The sequence below is a fragment of the Podarcis gaigeae genome (assembly GCF_964106915.1).
Source record: "Podarcis gaigeae genome assembly, chromosome: 2".
NCBI lineage: Eukaryota > Metazoa > Chordata > Lepidosauria > Squamata > Lacertidae > Podarcis > Podarcis gaigeae.
The window spans coordinates 89405238-89428301 of record NC_139679.1 but is presented as its reverse complement, the minus strand read 5'-3'; the positions used below and the strand labels follow the sequence as shown (position 1 = coordinate 89428301).

The window sequence follows — 23064 nt, the reverse complement described above, 5'->3', positions numbered from 1 at the left end:
CCCAGAAGTAACCCTTTCTGGTACCTCCAAGTCACCACGGATGCAACCTGAAAAGACGTAACCTGAAGCATCCATAACATGAGGTATGACTGTATTTTCATCCCTCCCATTGCAAGGATCACCTGATCATCTTGTTTTACTTTCATACTGTGAGAAAGGAGGGGGCAAAAGCTACTCTTCAAGACTTCCCTCTCTAGTACTGTTGCACTTTTTTTTTCTTTGAACTGTCCTGCGACAGGATGGCTGCATGAGAGCTGCTCCTCTCGTACATGTTCGTTGCATTCATTTATTTCTTTAATTAGTAGAAATAAATTAGGTACGCTGCAAAACCTCCACAGCTTTGCTTCCGTTTACTCTTCATTTGGGTGCTCACAAGAGCAGATGTGAGTCCACAGCACCAGGACCGATTCCTTGGAATGCTGCGTTGGTGTTCCTGTGTTCCTGTGATCAGAAGGTCGGAGAAGCTGCTCCCGTCACCCAGCCCATGCAGGCGCTGAAGACGTGGGCTGAACATGGGTGTACGGAAAAGAAAATGTGTGCTGCCAAGTTGCAACCGTAGATCAGTTTTCTTGAAACAGCAAACTTTAATAGGAACACAGGATGGTGCCTGACACTGAGTGAGACCAATGGTCGATGTAGCTCAGGACAGTCCCACACTGGCTTGCAGAGACTTCCTAAGGTTTCACAGTTTCCAGCCCAACTGAAGATGCATGGGATTGAACCTGGGACTTTCTGTGTGCAAAACAGATGCTCTACTGCAGGTATTGTTTCTTTTTGGTCCCAACATTGGCTTCCATTTCCTGCCTGCTGAGAAACACCCCTGGAGCTCTGTTTGCTAGAACAGGTGGGGGAAGGAAGTGGCACAAGGGAAAGAAAAACTGCTACATTATGGAATTAAAAATTGAGATGTAGGTTTCCAGGTTGAACTCTAGTTGTGTGGGAGCCAAACTAGACGTGACACAGCAGATCAATTGTTAGATCTCTGGAAATGTTTCAAAAGCAGCTGCCACGGAGACTTTGATGCCCTGATGTTGGAAGTGTTTAACCCAAATTTGCATAGCTATTTTGTCTATTTATAAGCAATCCCCATACTATGTCAAACCACCTAGCTCAGGCATAGTCATATTTTGTTTTAACACTGGAATGTTTCATCGTTGCTTTACAGCACAGTCGTACACATGTTTACCCAGAAGTAAGCTTGCTATACTAACCCCGCTTACCAGGGAGTAAACCCCACTGAATTCAATAGGACTTGCTTCTGCATGGGCATTGGGGAGCTACCCTGTGCGGTAAGTTTTACACTTTAATATTTATTTCTGACAGATAATTAAAAATACATGTTGATTTGAGATATATCTGAACTGGTAGCACTTAGGAGGCATCAGGGCAAGGTGGAACTCACCCCTTGCTCCATGCTGTCATTGGCTCGGTCTGCAACTTCGGAGACGATGAGCAAGGCAGCTGCAGTGGAAGAAAGCAGAACACGTTAACTGAGGTTCAGAAAAGAAAAGATGTGCAGATTTTTAGGAGGAAGAATATATATCCTTCTTAGGTATGGAGTCTCGCTAAGACCAAAATAAGTTGTACTGCCTAGGAATTAATGCTGTTCAAGAAATACATGTTCAAATTCCCGTTCAACCATTACTTGGTCTAGGAGCCTTAGACAAGTTGCTACAGCTCAGCCTCACTTCTACAAAATGAAAGCAACATTCCTATTGAACAGGGGGCTATTGCACACTTGTCTCAGTTAAAGTTATTGCAAATATACATTATATGTAAGGTAAAGGTAAAGGGCCCCTGGATGGTTTAGTCCAGTCAAAGGGATCTATGGGATCTTGCTTTTCTGGCCAAGGGAGCTGGCATTTGTCCACAGACAGCTTTCCGGGTCATGTGGCCAGCATGACTAAACTGCTTCTTGAATAAATGTGAGTTAGTGAACAAATGCAATGATGCAATGGTAGAGTTCAGACCTTGGTGGTATATATATATATATATATATATATATATATATATATATATATATCAGAATATTGTGTTTGCCTCTGCTCAAACAACGCATTTTGGAACCCTCTAGGTTTTGGATCTGGCCACAATCTGGCATATGTAACTGGCTATACTTTGCACAAATCCAGAAGACAAAACATATACACTTTGGTTGCAAGGCATTAAGAATGCTTCAAATGAGAACACTGCACAGTAAAACCCCTTTCATGGATTCAGTTTTCCATATAAATCAAACTGCGTACTAACAACCAGTTCTTGACCATGAATATAAAACCAACTGCTTTTCAAAGTTGCTTTGAAAAGTCGCATTGAGTTGCCTGCAGCAAGAAAAAGCGACTAATAAATTTAACAAATAATAATAAATTATTATGAGGGCCATTTGCAATGCAAGCCTATACACATATACAGACAAATAAGCCCCATTGAGCACATGGGGACTTATTCACACTTAAGTGTATATAAGATGGCAGCCTGACAATTCAAAGTGTTGTCACTACTCACGATCAAAGTTTCAGATAGTGAAATTGTTTCATGTTAAGTATTTGGTCATCACATACATTGTTCATGCTAAATATCTAATATGACCTATTTTGAGATCACAAGGAACTTAAAAATAATAGAACAGTACATGTTTTGAGGAGTGAGTGGCCCCAAATGACATGAACAAGAGAGGTTTATTTATCTTAAAATCAAGCTGAGATCTGAGTACAGTGATGTTGTTTGTTCACAGACTTCTTCCTGGACAAGTAGAGACACTAGCTATTTATTAGGCAAAATAAATAGTTATTATTATCATTTTTTAAATTCTGAATTACCTTGTGTTTCTTCATACTCAGCAGAATCAGGACAAAGGTTATTCAAGTAATCTGTGGGGAATCAGATATAAAGCAGGTAGTAAGTCTCAAATAAATTCCTTTTGATCCACTCTAAACACTAAACCCTTAATCTAGGTGGGTTTTCAGCCCAGATCTCAGACTGGTGGAACGGATTCTGTCGCGCTGAAGGCAGCCAGCCTCAGGCAGCCAGCCTCAGGCTGCAATCCATTGCACATTAACCTGAGACTAAGCCTAAGGAACATAGTAGGATCTACCTCCGAGTTAACATATACAGGATTGTAAACCACACTAAACCTTAGGTTTAAGATCAGGTTTGCAGCTTAGACGTGTTCTGGGAACATAAGAAGAGCCTGTTGGGTCAGGCTAATGCTCCATCCAATCCAGCAACCTGTTCTCACAGTAGCAACCAAGATGCCCATGGGAAACCTCAAGCAGGTTCCAAGCATATGAGTGCTCTCCCCTTCTGTTGTTTCCAGTAACTAGTCTTCAGAAGTTGTTAGAAGCACAACATAGCCTTCATAGCAGCCATTGGCAGCCTTCTCCACGAATTCCTCCAATCCTCTCTGAAAGCTGTCCAACTCAGTGACCACTATGGTCTCCTACCCCATATTTCAACCACTTGTAGACCTCAGTTTTCTGTTCCCAGGCAAAAGGCTATCAAAGAGGGGGCCTGGCAGATTTCCCTAGGCAGAGAAGTTCTGCATCCTATGTTCCATAACAAAGATGGCCCCATTGCACTTCAGAAAGCAGCGGGAAATACGAAAAGGGTTCTTCAGCTGATCTAAGTGGATGGACAGTATCACATGGAATGAGATGCTCTTTGAAGTAGTGGAGAAACAGAATGCATGAGGACATGCATCATTTCCCTATACATAAGAAGGTTGGAAGTTTCAGTTCATTCAAGAAGATGCCAGTGCTAGGGTAAGAGTCAAAAGAATGGGATTTTTAATTGCAAAATTCCAAACTGCCTAAGATAATGGAACAATTTCCCACCGCTGACGCTCCCCCGCCCCCGGATTAATTATATTCTAGTTTAGTTACAGTGGATACTCCTATGAAGGATTAAAAATAGATAAACACAAACTTATTCCAAATTGAGAAATTATGTTTAACTGAGTAAAGCAATATTTAATTCTTGACTGCATGTGACTTGATACAGATTACAACTGCGCTGAATTAATGAATACGAGTTGCATTACTGATAGAAGTTTATACAAGAAGATGAGGGAATCTGTTATTTCTGGATCTCCCTGGACTAAGGGAAGAGCTGTTGCAATCACCACTTTGCAATATCTGTGTAGGCTATACGCAAAAGCTGTCGCTGGGGACTTGAGGCATTGCTTATCCCTGCCGGATGAATCATTGTGGTCTACAGTAATTTTTCCCAAATGTGTATGGGAAGGCAGAAGCACTGCAGCTGTAGTGCTTTGGCTGGTCATCCTAAGTGTATCCTGCAATGAATTTTATTGCGCTTGTTTGGTAATACGAATGAGAGCAACAAGGCTGGAATGATGGGCCCCTGTCAGGAGGAGATGCAACAGTCCTTTAAGTGGGGGAAAGGGGTCCTCTGAGCCCTTTTCAGCAAACAAACATTCATCTCCCTACTTGGAAAAAGAGAATTAAAGCAAGAGAATGTGGCTGCAAGCCACTAGCCAGTTACACATGCTTAAAGTAAATGGGGCAAAAGGATCAATAGCAGATTGTACAGATGAGGAAGGTGTGGATCCAAACAACTGCAGAGTTCAAGACATTTGCTTGACAGGAGCAAGGGCAGCAGGTTGGATCCAGAGTCACAGAAGGAACTACAATCCAGCTGAGGTTCCCACCAGAAGGAGGAGGGGAGGGAATTTTTGTCTCTTTTTCACTGCAGTCCCCATACCATCTCCTACACTTGAGGATCTCAAAGAACTCTTCAGCAGCTTTTCAGAGAGCAGAGAGAGCTACAGGGGAAAGGAGCAAGCAGCAAATATCAGCCACCTCTCCCTCCAGCAGTACAGTTCCATGAGTGGTTCTAAGTCAATGATTTTTGAGGTCATTTGGGGTCATTGTTATGTTCTCTGGAAAGTTGACTAGGGATCAACCAACTAACAGTCTTCCCACTTACAGAGCACATGCACTCCAGAGTATCTGCATTTCTTGCTACCTGAAAACCTTTCCCCTCCCTTTTCCTAGCAAATGAAATTGACAGAAAACTTCTCATTGTAGTTGAATTAAAGTTGGACAGGGCAACGTAACATTGAACTAGTCCCCAAAGAATGATCCTTTTTTTTAGATCAGTGCAGACAAAGGAAAACCTTGTTAACACCCAGTGTCAGACCTGTGCATGTAAGCTGTACTGGTGCTCAGATCAGGAAGACATCTTATAGTATCTGGTAGTTAATGGGAGTGTGACATTCACAGGGCTTGTTATACAGCAGGCAAGCTGTTTACAGGCATGCTATATGCCAGGGGTGGCTAGCCAGTGGCTCTCATTGGACCCTATTTCCCATCAGCCCTAGCACTGACTGATAATGATGAGAGTTCTGGTCCAGCAACCGTTGGAGGGTCACAGTTTAACCACCCCTGCTATATGTGAATACACCAAAGTCATCTCACTACTACTATTACTAATTTTATTATTTATACCCTGCCCATCTGGCTGGGTTTCCCCAGCCACTCTGGCTGGCTTACAACATAATTTTACAGCAAACAAATCTGTCTAATGTACGAAACAGATGCATGGACCTATTAAGATAGTTGTAGTGAACTAACGCCCCCTTGCTTAGCATCTGTGGAGGAAACCAAATCACCCAGCAAAATCACGCATTGGCATCTGGTAGTCACTTGTGCTGCTGTTCTTGCAAAAAAAAAAAAAACCCACAAAAAACAGGAACCACTGGGAAGACGGCATTTCTTTGGACTTATGATCAATGTTCTTGGACCAAGATGAAAGTACTTCTAATCAGTGCTGTGAAGTTCTCTTCGGGAAGTTCCCTTTGTTCTAGTCCATTGATTTCAGTTCTTTCTAATATGTTCTGAAGCTTTTTTTACCACTTGCTGAATATGGGTGGGATTTCTTCCCATTGCCCGGCCCCCGCAAACTTCATCGTATGTCACTCTCCACCAAAAGACATGGGCCACCCCCGCCACCTGCCCATCTTTATGCCTGAAATGCTCCATAGCTGGAATTCCTGTGGACTCATCTAACATGCTTTGCTTTGGGATGTGGTTGCCAGGCTTTTCACTTTTCTATTCTTTTCTGCTCTCCTGGTGGCTTCCAGGCTTCCAGCAGTGATAATGAAGGTAACATTTGGCAGGCAGAAACATTGGGGTTACAAATACAGCTTGACACAAAACAAGGGATGCTGAACATTCATGGGGAGGAGCGGAAGCATAGGATCAGGCCTTGTTCCTGACATACATGTGTTTAGTAGACTTTGGGAACAGATCCTATGCATAAGCAAGTGGCTTCTGATCTTGTATACAGAGCCTAGCCCATGTGCACAAGGTCTGTTCTCAGAGTCCATTGGGGATGAGATCAGCTACCACACTCTGTTTCCTTCCAATGCATTTTGGCTGCCCCTACATTTGTCTGAGAAGGAAGGGATATAGAGTTTAATACAGTATTTTCTGATTGGCATAAACTCTACAACATCTCAGGAGAAAGACTATCCTCACACTCCTGCAACCCGAGGCCTTTTAAAGTGGAGAAGACAATAATCTTACGTGTTGGAAAGTATGTTCTCTGCCACAGAGCTACAGACTCTCCACTCCATTTTTCAGTGGAGTTGCTGTCACTGAGAGAAATCCACGATAACATTGAAAACAAAAGGTTGAAATGTTTAAGTCAAGTGTGCTATGAGTCACAAGTTACTGGGATTCTCTCAGAGTGTATGGGATTCCTGCTCTAATTCATTCTGCTTCTGCCTTTTCAGATTCATTAGTATTGCTCTGTCAATGTTTTGTGGAAAATCCAAATTGTTATTTGCACCGACTGAGCACTAAAAAGCGGTTTTCCCTGGAGGAAGACAGTGGGACAAGAGGACGTGCGGATAAGCTCTAGGTTAACTTTCAAGGGCGATAATGCCTGAGAATGACTCTAAGCTAGGAACAAAGCAGGCAAAAGGAGGAGCCTCCTATCATGGGAGTGGCATGTTTTATATCTTGCTTACCTGTGAGGAGCACATGGTACTGGAATATGCGCTGCACCACTTTCAAGAGCTGATGTTTCACATTCAAGGGACTCCCACCACGAAACTGCTGTCCTCAAGAGAAGGAAAATAAGAAGGGTGAAGGTCAGAGCTCAGACATCCACAATCAGAAAATAATCAGTCATCCATCCAGGTTCACATGACTGGCAAGAGAGACATTTAAAGCGCTGTCAGAGAGAAGATGTGCCCAGGTAGTCTCCAGGAGCTGACCTTTTGTCCACAATGTTTCAAAATGAAACTAAAACCCAATATTAATTTTTCATGATTATTTATATTTTGGTCGATAGTCAAAATAGACTTCAGAATTCAGACTCCATGCGACTACAGATTTCAAGTGACCCTTGTATATTTTTGTGGCTACAGCTGGTTGACTGGAGCCAGCTGGAGGGTTCCTGCCACAAGCAGCTTGATATTTATAATGCATGAGTATCTCAAGGCTAATATAAAATCCAAGAACTTTCCCAGAAGAAGTTGACATCAGTGCTGTGCGCAATCCACAGGGCAAGTGTCTCTTCACTTGGGCTAAAAGGTCATGAGTATACAGTGGGGGTCTGACATGAGCTCAGTAGCTAATCATAGGGCTAGCAGAGAAAATAGATGTGCCTTCATGACTATTTGACACATCTGGCGAGATATGGCCCATTGACCTCAACACTGTTCTTCTCTATTGTGACATGCTCACAAATGGTATTAAAAAGTGAAAGGACCACTTTCCTTTGGAAAAGCAGGCAGGGATTACCGAGGTAAACACAGAGCAGAAAGCAGGCTGCTCTTTTCCTTTTAATACAGAATTTCTGGCAGAAGTTTTAAGATGTATTAGCAAATGAAAATTGTTTCATTTCCCCCAAACAGCAGCTCTGAATATAACCAACTGCATGAAAAAGTATACACAGTCTTGTCTGGGGGGAAAACTAGGCTTGCCATCGCATGGTTCAATTAGTAGAAAGTATTTTGTCACAGAGCTGAGTCAAGGTGAGGGGAGTTGTGTAAGTTATCACTAGCAGAGACTCAAAACTGATGTCAAGTGCCATATTTGAATTATCTTATTGTCTCGGGAGGGGGGGGGAGCACTGTTTCTGCTCCTATTTTTTCTAATGTAATTTATCTTCTTTTTTGAAAACTATTTTGAAAATGTTTTTCGTAGAAAAAGAAACAAATAATACATCGGAAAGCAGCGATATGCTCAAGAGCTCTACATATGGGCAGATTCATATAGGAGGAGGTGGTCCCACAAGTGGCTTAGTCCCAAGCAATCCACGGCTATGAAGCTAACAACGAGCAACTTAAATTGCACTTAGAGCTGAACCAACAGTTAGTGCAGCAGGTACAACAATGGGGTCACATGATTCTGCACTGACTGAAGCTTCCAGCAGCCTGTTACAGTTGCCCAATCATTGATGCAACACATGCATCTATCACTCATGGTAATATATGAGAGGGCTTTTTCTGTGAGGGCAGCACTCACTGCTCCAAGAGCCTGGATTAGCTCTTTCTCTGTGTACTTAGGTTCCACCAGCAGTTGAATCGTTTTTCAACAAGCCTTTGATCCCTGCCGCTGCTTAAATTATTAGATGTTTGTTCTGGCTCTCTGTATTGTTTTTCTACATTTAATTTTGGTCATGTGTTTATTATCTTAGGGTTAAGTTTGTGTGTTTTTGGATCCTCAGTGTTCTTTAATTGTACTCGTCTCGCTACGTTGTGGGTTGTTTTGTAAAGTCTCATGCCTTGAAAACGGAATGGAAATATCTCGACAGGGAAACAAACAAGTAACGTAGAAATAAGCATCTTGTTACTGCGACTCCTCCTCCTCCTGTTTCCAAGTCTGAGAACAAACTTCAGTCAAAAGTTAACAAGGGTCATCTGGCATGGATGAACTATGAAACAGGTTGCGACAATCCAGGCTGCCTTGGCCGGCCCTGGAGCCATTAAAAATGAATAGCCATGTCTCTGATGGGACGTCGTTGCCACAACTTACTGTCTCATCCATTTGCTACTTTCCACCTAAGTTTCCATAGCAGCTTCAACAAAGAAAATGAAGGAGAAACCCAGGGAGTTTGCATTAGGAACCTTCAAAAGCCGCCTTATACTGAAATGAGACCACTGATTCATCTGAAGGCGCGTCTGCGCCCCCATCGTTCTGCCCGGACGCTAAGTTACAGCGCAGAGGGCCTTCTGGCGGTTCCCTCACTGTGAGAAGCAAAGTTACAAGGAACAAGGCAGAGGGCCTTCTCGGTAGTGGCACCCGCCCTGTGGAACGCCCTCCCATCAGATGCCAAGGAAATAAGCAACTATCTTACTTTTAAAATACATCTGAAGGCAGCCCTGTTTAGGGAAGTTTTTAATGACTGATGTTTTAATGTATTTTTAATCTCCTGTTGGAAGCCGCCCAGAGTGACTGGGGAAACCCAGCCAGATGGGCAGGGTATAAGTAATAAAGTAATAAATTATTATTATTATTATTATTATTATTAAAGTCAGTATTGTCTATAGTAAATGGCAGTGGCTCGCCAGAACTTCAGGCAGGACTTTGTCTCAGTCCTACCTGGAGATGCTGGGGACTGAAGCTGGGACATTCTGCAGGCATAGCAGATGCTCCACCACTGAGCTGCAGTCCTTCCCTGAGATTTCCACCTGCTGCTGCTGCTTTTCTTGTCATGGATTTGCGGTGAAAGGGGAAGCGGCGTCTGTTCAGTTTCTGATCCTCACCATCATCATGCAGTGATGGCCGCTTCAACACAGCTGTCTATTGTCGACTCGGTGCTGTTCGTGCATGGAGGATCTTCTCAGCATGCACACAATGCTGTCCTCATCAAAATGTCACTCCATATTTCCCCCCACCTCATTTCATCCATATTTGCAAGTTTTGCAGATTTCTCCCCCCCCCCCAGTCAAATTTTCAGTGGAAATGGCAAATACGGAGGAAAAGAAGGGGGAAAGGGGGTGTCATTTTGATGACGTTGTGGATGCTATGCAAAACTTCCATGCGTGAGCAGCACCAAGTCCCCAAAAAACCTGCCATATGGAGGCACCCTAATTACTAAAGATGCTGTAGGCAACCCTTTTTACTGACCAAGCCTTTGGCACCCCCATATTCAAACATTTCCAACTTTGTACACACACAAATATCTGAACAGGATCAGGATCAGTTTCAAAAGTGATACAGTGGTACCTCTGGTTACAAACTTAATTTGTTCTGGAGGTCCGTTCTTAACCTGAAACTGTTCTTAACCTGAGGTACCACTTTAGCTAATGGGGCCTCCCACTGCCGCCGTGCCATTTCTGTTCTCATCCTGGGGCAAAGTTCTTAACCCGAGGTTAAGCAGAGTCTGTAACCCAAAGTGTTTGTAACCTGAGGTGCTTGTAACCCGAGGTACCACTGTACAGGAGAGATTTGCCTTTCTTCCATCACCATCCCTTTAAACGAAGTTACTGAGTGTTATTCCTATTTGGATAGTGTTGTGAGTGGGGAGAAGATCAAGGATACAAAAACGCGAAGCAAAACCCAAACCCACAGGAAGCTTCTGAGTTCAGATTTACGACTCCAATAAAAATCCCATTAACTCCAATTGTAGCGGAACTGAGGGGCAACACACCAAGCTGAGATAAAAGCATTAACACGGCAACTTTTATCCCTTACTTAATAGTAGGGTCTATGACGTTCCTGTGAAATACATTCTGACCCTGCTTCCTGGGGCATTGCGAGGGAGATGGGGAAAGGGCAGAGTAAGAACCATTGATCTGAAACACACCAAAGGCATCTTCAGAAGAGCTGTACTGATTTATGTGCCAGACAAGAAGAGCAGGATTAAGGCAAGACTCTGCATTAGTCCCAAGGGAATAGAGCACATTCAACTGCCAAGCATAAACTCAAAGAGATTCGGGACCTTTCTGGGTATAGGGTCAGGCACTAATTTATCTCTGAATTGGTGAACTGGGAGGACAGTTTAGACATACATATCAGAATTAGGGAAGGCAGAATCTGAGAGTGTATTACTGGGGCTAAGATCAAATCTCTCCCCACCCCCAAAAAATGTATGTGGTGAAAATTGGGGGGTTGATCGCAGAAACAGTTAAATCTTCCTTTTTTATTTTTACCTTTCCCCCTATTTTTCCATTGCTGCCTATGGGGACATTAAAAATTGAACTTTTTTAAAAAGAGAGAGAGAGAGCGCCCCCACATTAGTTTTCTGGATCTCAGCATGCCCCAAACACAACATTCTTCGGGAGCATGGTGGTGGTAGTGAGGAAAATGGCTGCTGCTAAAAAAAAATGGCTGCTGCTGCTATCTTTTTGTGGTGGCAGCCATTTTCCTCCCACAGTGCCCCAGAATGCTGCTGTATCTAGGGTATTCTGAGGCCAGAAAATGGCAGTGGATTGGTTGCTGAAGGAAATGTGTTACTTTTGGCTGGTGACAAGAAAAGGAAGAACAAAAACAAAGACCCTACTACTAAAGGAGAGCAGCTCCCTGAATTTGGCCCCTATTCAGGGTCATAAGTTGCACCTGCTACCAGCATTAGGGTTTCCAAAATGATAACTACATCAATCCTGATCTAAGCTCTGGTATCTACACTACAAATTTATTCAGGATTTATACCATTCTAACTGTTCTGGTTTCCACCAAAAAATCCTTTGAATTTTAGTTAGTGAAGTGTGGAGACAGAGAGCCATGCACCTGTCAGTCAGCTAATGTCATATGATTTAAATCACATCAGGTGATTTAAACTTCTGGGAAGAACTCTATATATGCTCCCAATGCGTCCTTTGTAAGTCTCCCTTGAATGCAGCCACAGCTGTAAAGGAAGATGGATTCCTCAAATTGAAATTGGCACCATATGATACTAGATGATGGACATGATGAGCCAAACCATGTCCTAGGCCAAATGGGGAGGCCTGGCAGCCCCAATGAGGCCCATGGGTCAGACGTTCCCCACTGCTGGTGAACGGACTGACAATTCTCTGTTATAGTCAAGGCAGACAGACTTAATGGGATGGAAGTGTTTTGGAACACATATTCTCTGCCCTGCAAATATTACCTTAGAAAATGTGTTTTCAAATAAGAATCTATGTCTAGAAGGCTTTCAGATGAACCAACCCCATATGTTGCTGTAAGTGTAGAATCCCATAGTCTTCTCACAGTCAATGAATATGCAGCCCCTGAAGGAGCAGAACTAAGCCAGGTGCTGTTAGCACATCTAAACCTCCTTCCTGTCTTTATTCTAACAGAGAGTTCTCAGTTTCTTCCACTTTACCCCCTCACAAAATTATAGCTTACAAGGTTCTCTGGGGAAAGAGAGTAAGTATTAAACCAGATAAAGTCTGTGGTATGAATATGCTCTGAATATCAAACACACAGAGATGGGTTCTGTGAATATATCCCTGCTGGTGAGAATACTGTCATTGCCTTTGAGACAAGCAGTTTTTGACTCTAGTACATTGAACACCTGGGCAACAAGGAAGTACAGCCCACAGGATAACCAAGTTTGAGATAAGCCCCCAAAAACAATTATTGCAATTAGAAGTCTGCCTTTCCGATCAAAGCCTTCAGAGCAGCATTCTTAGACTCCATTTTTATATTTTTGGCCTCAAGGGTTCAGACAGTGAAATATCCACAGGCAAATGTTGACAAACGGCCATTTTAATGAATTATCATTATTAATATTTCAGATGTGCTGCAGAGGGAGACATAATCCATATCTCAAGGGCCTGACAGCCCAAGCCACATTAAAAATACAGCAGCCAATTTATCCTCGTAACCTTTTCTGTCAGATAAGTAAATATTACTACCTCTCCTCCCCTACCCTTTACAAATGGAGAAATGGATATATATTAAGGCTGACATTGTGTGCATCGCCACCAGAAGAAGAAGTGTCACTGTGGCAGGAAGCAGAAGAGAGGGACAAAGTTTGCATTAGTCCCGTTCAGGGTTTCTAAATTCCTTCTACACTGAGCATGAGCACACTAGCCCTATGGTTTTCCCTGTGGCGGCTGGAAAGAAAACCTCTGAGACTGTTGGCAAGTTAGCAAAGGCCAGGTTGCAGTAATGTGCAGGACAGAGGATGAAGGAATTACTTAGTTCCCATACATTTGGTGTCAGGTATGGAGTGCTCAGTAACAAGACAATCCCTGACCTATAATTCTTGCTGCTTCCATTTCCCATGGCTGCCCACAGTTATGTGAGAATGGATGATCACACATTCATTGTTGTTGTTGTTTTATTATAGCAGCCCTTGCGTTTCATACATAAGTGCACAAGCAACCCCAATTCTTCTCACTTGAAGGTGTGCATGTGGATCTAATAGGTACTCCTCCTGACTTAACCCTCCTCCAAAGCTATCCCTGAACTGAGTCATCATTAACACCCCCCTACATGACCCTTTCTGAGCTCTGAAGGGAGGGCACACAAGGAAGGAAGGAGAGAGTGATAAAGAGAACTACAGGGCAGTCGTAAAGGCCCTTACCTCAAATTCCCGAACGACGGTATCCAGCTGGGAAGTTTTAAGGCGGGCTTCATCCAGCAAAGCCAAATTCCTATCAAACTGCATAATGTAAGCCGTGTGGTGAATGAACCTTGATTCCCTGGAGAGGAAAATGTCAGCCACTTTCTGGTGATCTTCCCTAAAGCCACATCAGGATAAACAAACAAACAAACAAATGAAAAGGTTACGACATTTGGGGCTTTTTCATTTAGGAAACAGGGAAGTAAGAGAGGTCATGATAGAGCAGGCATAGGCAAACTCCGGCCCTCCAGATGTTTGGGACTACAACTCCCATCATCCCTGACCACTGGTCCTGTTTGCTAGGGATGATGAGAATTGTAGTCCCAAACATCTGGTGGGCCAGAGTTTGCCTATGCCTGTGATACAGGCATATGAAGATTATGCATGGTGTGGAGACAGTGGACCGGGAGGTGTTTTTCTCCCTCTCTCATCACGCTAGAACCCAGGGTCATCCAGTGATGTCGCATGGTGGAAGACTAGTGTGCAGACAAAAGGAACACACACACATGGAATTCACTGCCACAAGATGTGGCTGCCATCTTGAGTGTTGTTGTTGTTGTTTTTCATGGAGGATAAGGCTGTCATTGGCTACTAGTCATGGTGACTGTATACCCTATCTCCAGAACTGAAAGCAATATGTCTCTAACTGCCAGTTGCTGGGTAACATGAGCAGGAGGGTGCTGTTGCCCTCATCTCCTATTCTTTGCTTTCCAAGGAAGCCATATTAGCCACTGTGGGAAACAGCCGGGGGGGGGGGGTCTTTGGTTTGGATCTTTCCCACCTCTACTGGATGCTGCCCACAGCCATTCCCATTTATCAGCCCTGAGCTGCTTTGTGAAGAACAGGCCTTTTTAATACTCCAGGTCCACACATGATGCAACACACCTATCTGAAGACAATCCACTGGCCACATCTGGTGTCCCAGCAGAACCTCAACAAACCTCCTGTTTGGGGAGCTGGCCTAGGACTGTGAAAACAAGGATTTTGTCAAACGTCCCACAAGCACAATATATGGTTGATGGGCTATTATTTGTCTTGATGGCAAATAAATAGGTTCTATATATTTAAAATGTTGATGTCCCACCCTATCCATTCAGGCTCAGTGTGGCTTTTGCACATCTCTTTTCACTTACACAAATACTGCAGATGGTATCTGTGACTTACTATCTTGTTATTGGGATCCCAACCTTCCAGCAAAATGTACGTTAACAATGGTAGAGGAAACATATCTGGAATCTATTGAAAATGAGGTCATTCAGTAGCCTGAGTGCATAGCATCTGGAGTTCTTACAGATCATGCTACCATGTTCTTGTAACAGATATAATGTAAAATCTCAGGGTGGAGGATAGCCTCTTAGCATTCAGGGTGAGGCCATTACAGAGGCAAGTTGTCTCACATTCAGTTACTTTTGATTCTTCCTCTATTCAAAAGAAATAGGTGCTTGGTTTTCCTAAAGATTTCAGGATGTCGGGAAATGGATGCCATCCTGAGATGGTATAAAGGCCTTGCTAAATCACTTACCAATTGAGAACTTTTTCTTCCAGCTCTTCCAGTATTTCTTGGTGTAGTTTGTAGATTTCTGGGATCTCATTCAATCCTTCCTTGAGCTTTGCTTCTTCATGGTCATTGTTATCTTCATCTCCCAGCACTTTTAAGACAGCTTCATAGAAATCCTGTGTACACACAATTCAGAATATCATCTGTAGGCTGTTGCCCAATCCTACTCACATGTTCCTGACTACCATATTCAAAACCTGTCATTCAGTCCCAAATTTCTTGTCTGTGCCTTGGTCATTTCTCTTCCTGACTAGCCATTTGCTTTCCTTACCTCTTGTTGCCTCACTTTTCTTCAACTAAGTTAAGGTTGACCCAAACCATAATTTTCTGATGCCACACAGTCCTCTTGTGGGATTCAAGCGCTCCCTTGTCAAGAGCTTGAAAACCTTTCCGAAAGACCCTTGAAACAGGGTGCGAATTTGATACAGAGGCACTGTGTGAAATCTGAGATGTCTCAAATGAGAGAACTAGACCAGCCGGACAATTATTGTCTCCTTGTTTGTTGGTTTGAACCAATTTTTGCAATGCTAAAGAAAATCTTTCCCCATGAAAACAACTTGTCTAGTTTTGTATCACCACAATAACATTACCAAAACCTATGTACTAGTTTCCTTAATTTTATGCATCAATAAGACCCCTAGTCTTCATATTGAAAGACTTCCTGCTGTTCTGCTCCAAACTACATTTCAATTCCATCTTTCCCTTAATCCCCTTTGTAAAAAACAAAAAAACCCTAATGCATTATGGTCACCCTTTGTTCACCTCAATGACGCACCCTTTTATACTTTCCTCAGTACTGCTTCCTTGCCCTACAACATCTGCCTTCACTAAATAAACCCTTCCTCAAAACAGACTTCATTATAGTGTTGTTTTTCAAGATAACAAATTCCTTGCACATCCATGTGGAAAACTCGAATTTCAGTTCTGTCTGCCCTTATGCAATAGTCAAGGCACTTCAAAAAAAACACAAAACCCCTCCACTAAAAATTATGATAGTTATGCACTCCCCTTTGCGCCAATCATAGAGACGTAGAGGCAGCACTACTGGATTTAAGCTGCAATCATATTCCTGCTTACCTGGAAGTAAGTCCCTTTGGACTAATTGGGGCTTACTTCTGAGTAAACATGTACAGGATTGCACTGTTAAGGTCCCTAGCATGAGATGGAATCTCTTGGAACTGAACAGTGTCACTGTCAACACCACCAGCAAACACATTTGGAAAGGCACAAAGCAGAATGCATGCTATGTGAAAAGAGTGTGAAAGGCATGCAGCAGTTTGCTCCCCAGACTTTCAGAGCCCAGGGATCTGAGTCATCTTTTCACAGATGATTGTACGGTTTCTGCAGAGACCCGCAGGCTAGTGTCTATTGGAAAATATATAGCTCCAAGGCATTTCAATGGAACCAAATCATAAATCACTGTTCATCTGTCCTTTTTGTAATAAGCATCTTGCCTCACTGCTAGCCCTTGTTAGTAGGGCTTGTGTTGTCACACATCAGCAGGTCCATTTATTCCACAAAAGTCAGCAGCAAAAACAAGGCAAATGGGGGGAATGGGGCGCATCAACAATAACCCATAGCAATTGTCTTGTCATTGTTGATTTTTAAATGTATGTCAAATGGGACCGCATTCAAGTTGTGCATGTCCTTTCATTGTGGTAAGTAAAGGTAAAGGGACCCCTGACCATTAGGTCCAGTCGTGACTGACTCTGGGGTTGTGGCGCTCATCTCGCTTTATTGGCCGAGGGAACCGGCGTACAGCTTCCGGGTCATGTGGCCAGCATGACTAATCCGCTTCTGGTGAACCAGAGCAGCGTATGGAAACGCCGTTTACCTTCCCGCCAGAGTGGTACCTATTTATCTACTTACACTGGTGTGCTTTCGAACTGCTAGGTTGGCAGGAGCAGGGACTGAGCAACGGGAGCTCACCCCGGCACGGGGATTCAAACCACAGACCTTCTGATTGGCAAGTCCTAGGCTCTGTGGTTTAATCCAGAGCGCCACCCGCATCCCTCTTCATTGTGGTAGCAATAGGCAAAACTATCCCACTGCCAAGGAAGGCTTCGTTTGAATCAAATTTCAACTCTAGGAACTGTGTTTGGTGAAAAGGTTAAACACTGGAACATATGGTGATAGGATGCATAGCACCTTTCCTTTACCATAGACTGCCCATCACCACTTTTGCCAAAAGCTTTCAGCCTAATGGTATACATTTGTGACTATTTGCACCTCGAAAATGGTTGGTGCTGCTAAATACAAGCTATATTTTTTGACTAGTAAAAAGCAGAGTAGCAAAATCACTTTCCCCCACACCTTTCACTTCTTTTCCCTTTGATTCCCAGATAACACATAAGACATGGCGTGAGTTAAGCATGTTGCTATCAAATTCACGGACATCTATCAGGGCCTCACTGGGCTTCCGCGAAGCACTTTTCTGCCAAAACTTCATTCCTTTGGTCTGGTTTAGAACCACTGTTACACTATCCAAGTTTAGTTGGGAGGCTGGCTTTACCATTTCTATGTGTTCTTTTTACTTATACAATTTTCTGCAGAAATGGCAAATCTGGATTAAATAAGAAAATACTTGATGAGGGCAATGCCATGTGGATGCTGTGCATAAAGGTAAAGGTAAAGGGAACCCTGACCATTAAGTCCAGTCGTGACCGACTCTGGGGTTGCAGCGCTCATCTCGCTTTATTGGCCGAGGGAGCCGGCGTACAGCTTCCGGGTCATGTGGCCAGCATGACTAAGCCGCTTCTGGCGAACCAGAGCAGCGCACGGAAAGCTGTTTGCCTTCCCACCGGAGCGGTACCTATTTATCTACTTGCACTTTGACGTGCTTTCGAACTGCTAGGTTGGCAGGAGCAGGGACCGAGCAACGAGAGCTCACCCTGTTGTGGGGATTCGAACCACCGACCTTCTGATCAGCAAGTCCTAGGCTCTGTGGTTTAACCCACAGCACCACCCACGTCCCTATGCTGTGCATACCTCTATATTAAACTGCTGTGCCTAAGTGTCCATGGACTTGATGTCCAAAGCTGATCTCTGCTCCTCCTCTGGTATCCTGCATCATCCCATAAGCCTATGCCCTTCTGACAGTAACAAAACATGGCAGGGTTTGTGCAGAGAAGCTAGCCGAGTATTTCTACTGTGCCTGGCAAGTATCCTGAAGAACTATTCATGGGTATAAATCTTTCTCTTTATTCCCCTGGAGCGGATACACTTAGAGAGGAGTCTGAGCCAGGCAGCTGGGTGTTCCTCGTTCTGGCCTGCGCTAAGGCTCTTGCAGGCAAAATGTCTTCTTTTCTGCCAATCTAATCTTTATGGGAAAAATAACTGGATCTTTCGTTGTCTACAAAAGTAAATGCACACCGGAGGGAACTGGAAGCAAACTGTAAGCTTCTGCTAGCAGTGGAGGACCATATGGAATCACTTAGAAAAACATCCAGCGCTTTCCCAATTCCTCCTCTGCATCCCAATAAACCATGGAAGTGCCTGGAGATTTTAATTGCACAAGAAAGAGGAAGGAATGGAGGAAGAACGAGCAACCGAGAGAGGAAGAGTGGGACCCATCGACTGGAAAACCAGCATGAAAGAGATGTCCTCTGAAAATTGCAGAGTTTGAAAGCTCCCTGGGGTTCTTCGTTGATAGCAGCCGCAGCAGATGTGGATGTTACAAAGCTTCTTGGTTTCATTTTAAAAAAGAAGTTTTATCTGTCCTGATCTGACCTTCCTTTGCTGTTTCTACACACCAATAACTCTTGCAACAGACAAAAACTACCTAGAATATCACAATGACACTGTAGCTATTGCTAATACAGTCGTATTTCTGCTTACGTATCCCTCTGGATACATAAACTTCGGGTTGCGAACGCAGCCAACCCAGAAGTGTATACTTCTGGGCTTTGCCACGCGTGCATGCACAGAAGTGCTCTGCGTGCAGCACGCATGCGCAGAAGCGCTCAATCGCGCTGTGTGCGTACGCAGAAGGGTGCCTCCAGTTACAGACTTTTCGGGATACAGCCGGGCCTCCAGAACGGATCCCATCCGTAACCAGAGGTACCACTGTACCAGGAATATGCCTGGTAAGAGACATAGTTGGATTATGGGTGACGGGAATTCCAGCTGATCAAAGGATATCCTGTGACACACATACACACACAAGAACACAATGTTCTTGCGCCTGGAACTTCCTCTCTTTCCCTCAGTGTCACTGTTTTCATGTGTCATAGCATTTTTATCCTGTATGTAGGTCTACACCAGGCATAGGCAAACTCGGCCCTACAGATGTTTTGGGACTACAACTCCCATCATCCCTCACCACTGGTCCTGTTAGCTAGGGATGATGGGAGTTGTAGTCCCAAAACATCTGAAAGGCCAAGTTTGCCTATGCCTGGTCTACACAGTTGCTTGTACACTAGCCCTTTTATCCAGAATTGATGTCCTCCCTTCCCTTATATATTGGAATCCACACACAGCATCACTGTCCTCCCATGTTTTGTTTTGTTACAAAATTCAACTGCAGCAAAGCACTTTTAGGGCTTCTGAGGGGAATTGTTCCTTGGAACTAAAAGTTACCTGTTTGCAGGCTCAAATTGTTTTACTGGTAGCCCAGCCAGCATGAATGACTTGCCATACAGTTTAAAATTAAGGCTGTAATCGCAGCCCTGCCTAATCAGAAGTAAATCCTAGAGAATTCAGTTGTTGCTGTTGTGTTCAAATCCTGCTTGCTGGTTTCCCACAGGCATCTTCTCAGCCCCTGTGAGAACAGGATGCCGAACTAGATGGACCATTGACTGATACAGCAGGTCTCTTCTTATGTCCTTATGTTATGTTCAATGAACAAGGAGTTCCTGTTCACATAAATGCTAACCAGATTATTTATTTTAAATTATCAATTTTTTTAAAAAAACAATTAACACAGCTGAAGCTAACTAAGCAGCAAAACCTAGCCAGAAATTAAACTTAAAACAGCCCACACTTCTGAAATAAAACCACCTTTGCCTGGCTCCTGAAAGCTGAGAGAGATGAAACACCGCTGTGAGGGCCTGTTCCCAAGGAATTTCCCATTCAGTCTCAGATGGGGAAGGCCACACACAGGCTGGGCCCCTGGAGAAAGATCTGAATATATGAATAAGTTCATATTATAGAAAGTGATCTTTGATGTGTCATGGACTGAGCTGATTTTGAGCTTCAAATGTCATGCTGAGTGCTTTGAATTAAACTAGGAAGCCATCTGGATCCAGTGAAGATGTTGCCAACACCAACATTATACTGGATGACAAACATGGATGGAAGTTCACTTGGTGCCTTTACCAGCCTGTGTATGATCCTCAACCCAGTGTTTATTCACTGGGCCAAACCCTAGTAAGACCCAAAGGGTTTATATTACAATTCTAGCCATGTGTACTAAGAAGTGATTCTTACTGAATTTAGTGGGGTTCCGGCGAAGATGAGGGAGAAAATCAATTCAGTTCCCATTTAAAGACAAATTTATTGAATTCACACTTTGTAAAACAATTATGAGAACCAAAATGTAGCCATCCATTGAAATTCACACTTATCCAAATATTGTGATGCAGGCCTCCAAACAAACAACGTTCACAAAAGTGAATACATGAGGTAAAAGCATGCATTAAAAATGACTATCTTAGTGAAAACAACGTACATTAGGAAAAATTCTTGGGAAAATGTGTCTATGAGTCAAAACTGTAAGCAAAAAAATATGTTTATTAGGAGAAAGTCACGCTAAAATGCTGATGGATTTTCATGAGAATATTTTTAAAGTTGCTGATTGCTGCAGGAATATGGAGAGCTGAATTTAAGATTGGAAAAAGGAGAAACTGAGAGAATCAAAATGGACAGGTCTTTCCATCTCTACTCTCAGCTGAGTGGAGTTAGAACTGCAGCCTTAAACATTGCTTTAATATCATTACACTTTTAAACTTGAGACAGGATATTCCATGTCCAGACACTTTGGATAAATCCTGGTGAGAGTTTGTGTTTTTACAGACTACTGTACACAGAACAAGCAAAAATTTCGAATGTTACCAGCCAGAGTGGAGTACCAGGCAGAGGGGAGTGCAGCTGTTTTAACAATCCACCAAAAGCAAAGATTCAGCAGAGTTAATAGAAATAGCAGCCACCATCCTCCCAAAATTGTGAATGACCATTTCCCAGCCACACTGCATGCAGTATGGCAAAACATGCTATGAGAGTGCAAGAGAGTGCTTTAATAGGAAACTCCCATGGCCATATATCTCATCCAAGGATGCCATTCATACGTCATGCATTTAGGTACCTCTATAGATCGGGTTAGATGGAATGCAAAATCAAACACTCATGGTTTCAGTGAAGAAACTCGAAATTTTATGGCTGCTTTCAAAAACTATGTTGACTTTCCCCAGCAAGCACAAAGTAAAAGTGAAGTTTACACAGCACAGCCATTCTACTGCTACACCTTTACCACTGCTGGTAAATTGCTCCGAAAGCTTGGCACATTATCTCCCTCCATCATTAATACTAGCACTGTATCACTTTGCCACTTTCCATTTCCACTCATGAACTACACAGATACTCAAAAAATGTATAGGCACTTTCGAGCTTTTCCTCTCAAATTAATCTGGAACTTTTAGTATTTTCACCTAAAATTAATCGGGACTGTTACTCAGTCCCATGAAACACACCATACCAATCTAAGAGAACATTGATTGTGGTTCGAGGACCTGACCCCCGCGAAGTAAAATGAAGACACAGGGACACGTGATATAAGGTTAATGGGCTAGAAAAGGCCACAACTTTATTGATTACAGCAATGAAAAGGTATTGGCTTAGGTATTGGATCGCGAAACAAGTGGGTTTATTCACCAGGGGTTCATCACCTGTTGATGCTAATCCAACTATAGGCTCACCCCTGATGTCACCGAGGGTCGTGCCATGGCCTCCCGCCAAGCAGGCTTCGGACGGAATACACGACCGCCAGATTCCTTTAATGGAATACCCCTAGACATTGAAGGCATAGGCGATGGCCACACCTAGCACTTCGACACACCACAACACATTATTCCAATGCCTAACCTACCCACCAATACCACCAAAAAGTTGTGACGATTGCTACGAGGTAGGCGAAAAAACCAAAAAGCCTAATGCCAAATAGAAAAACTCCTACCAGGCCCCCCGGGCAACCAGGGCGACCAACCTAAGGTCCATAGCAAGGCCAATGACCTAAGCCCTAACTCAAAGGGAGTGGAGGGTGGGTGACTCGCACAGGACGACAAAGAGAAATGAGGCCGGGGAAAAGGCTGGCACTGCAGCATAAAGGCTGCTGGACACGCCCCCCCCCATGGCACCTGGTTGGACGGCCACCGGGGGGGGGGGCGTGAGTGCCAGCCAGGTGAGCTGGAGGCAGGGGGCAACGCCCCCTGCTAGGAGCGGTGTTCGGGCTCCCGTCCACAACCACTCCCCTCTCTTTCAGGGAGGAGAGTCTTTATTCGTCTTTCAAGCTCTGAACTAAAGGGATTGTATCCAACTAAGATCCACTGAAATGAAAGGACCCAAATTAGTCATGCCCATGAATTTCAAAGGGTATACTCTACTCTGAGTAAAACTAATGTTAGATACAACCCACGGTGTCCTGAAAATCTGCCTCCACTTTTTTTGGGGGTGGGGTGGGGATCTATTCTATCCCTGAAAAAGTGGAGGTAGATTTTCTGATGGTTTGCGGGGTGGGATTAGGATAAATTCTGAGGGTGGGTGTGTTTGGCTAACCCAAGTTAGACAAGGTGGTTGAGGGCTTTTTTAAAAAAAATATCCCCCCTTAAAGAAAGATTTGGGGGGTGGGGGTGGGTAGAGACCAGTGCAGCTGCTGTGAGCAGCCACATAACCAACCAGGGTTTCTATGCTCTGTGCTTCCTGGAGCCTGGGCCGGACTTATCATGGAATTCACTATGTGACATGATGTGATGTAGTTTAACTCCCAT

At 43.6% G+C, this 23064-nt stretch overlaps 1 protein-coding gene across 9 annotated transcripts in view; it reads right to left on the bottom strand.

Moving 5' to 3' along the window:
• The window catches only part of FGD5 (FYVE, RhoGEF and PH domain containing 5), a 144352-nt gene that overhangs the window by 32980 nt on the left and 88308 nt on the right, over positions 1–23064 (bottom strand). For 7 of the 9 annotated variants that reach the window (XR_014560179.1, XR_014560180.1, XM_083722397.1 and 4 more), the window contains exons 6-10: positions 15050–15201; positions 13489–13645; positions 6992–7079; positions 2820–2870; positions 1403–1461 (exon numbers count right to left, since the gene is read on the bottom strand). Coding sequence is in view for 7 of the 9 variants with exons in the window: in XM_083722397.1 (XP_083578523.1) it covers positions 1403–1461; positions 2820–2870; positions 6992–7079; positions 13489–13645; positions 15050–15201 (507 nt within the window). In the remaining 2 variants the exon portion in view is untranslated. The remainder of the gene's footprint in view (positions 1–1402; positions 1462–2819; positions 2871–6991; positions 7080–13488; positions 13646–15049; positions 15202–23064) is intronic. The other 2 variants (XM_083722398.1, XM_083722395.1) reach the window with 1 other exon arrangement.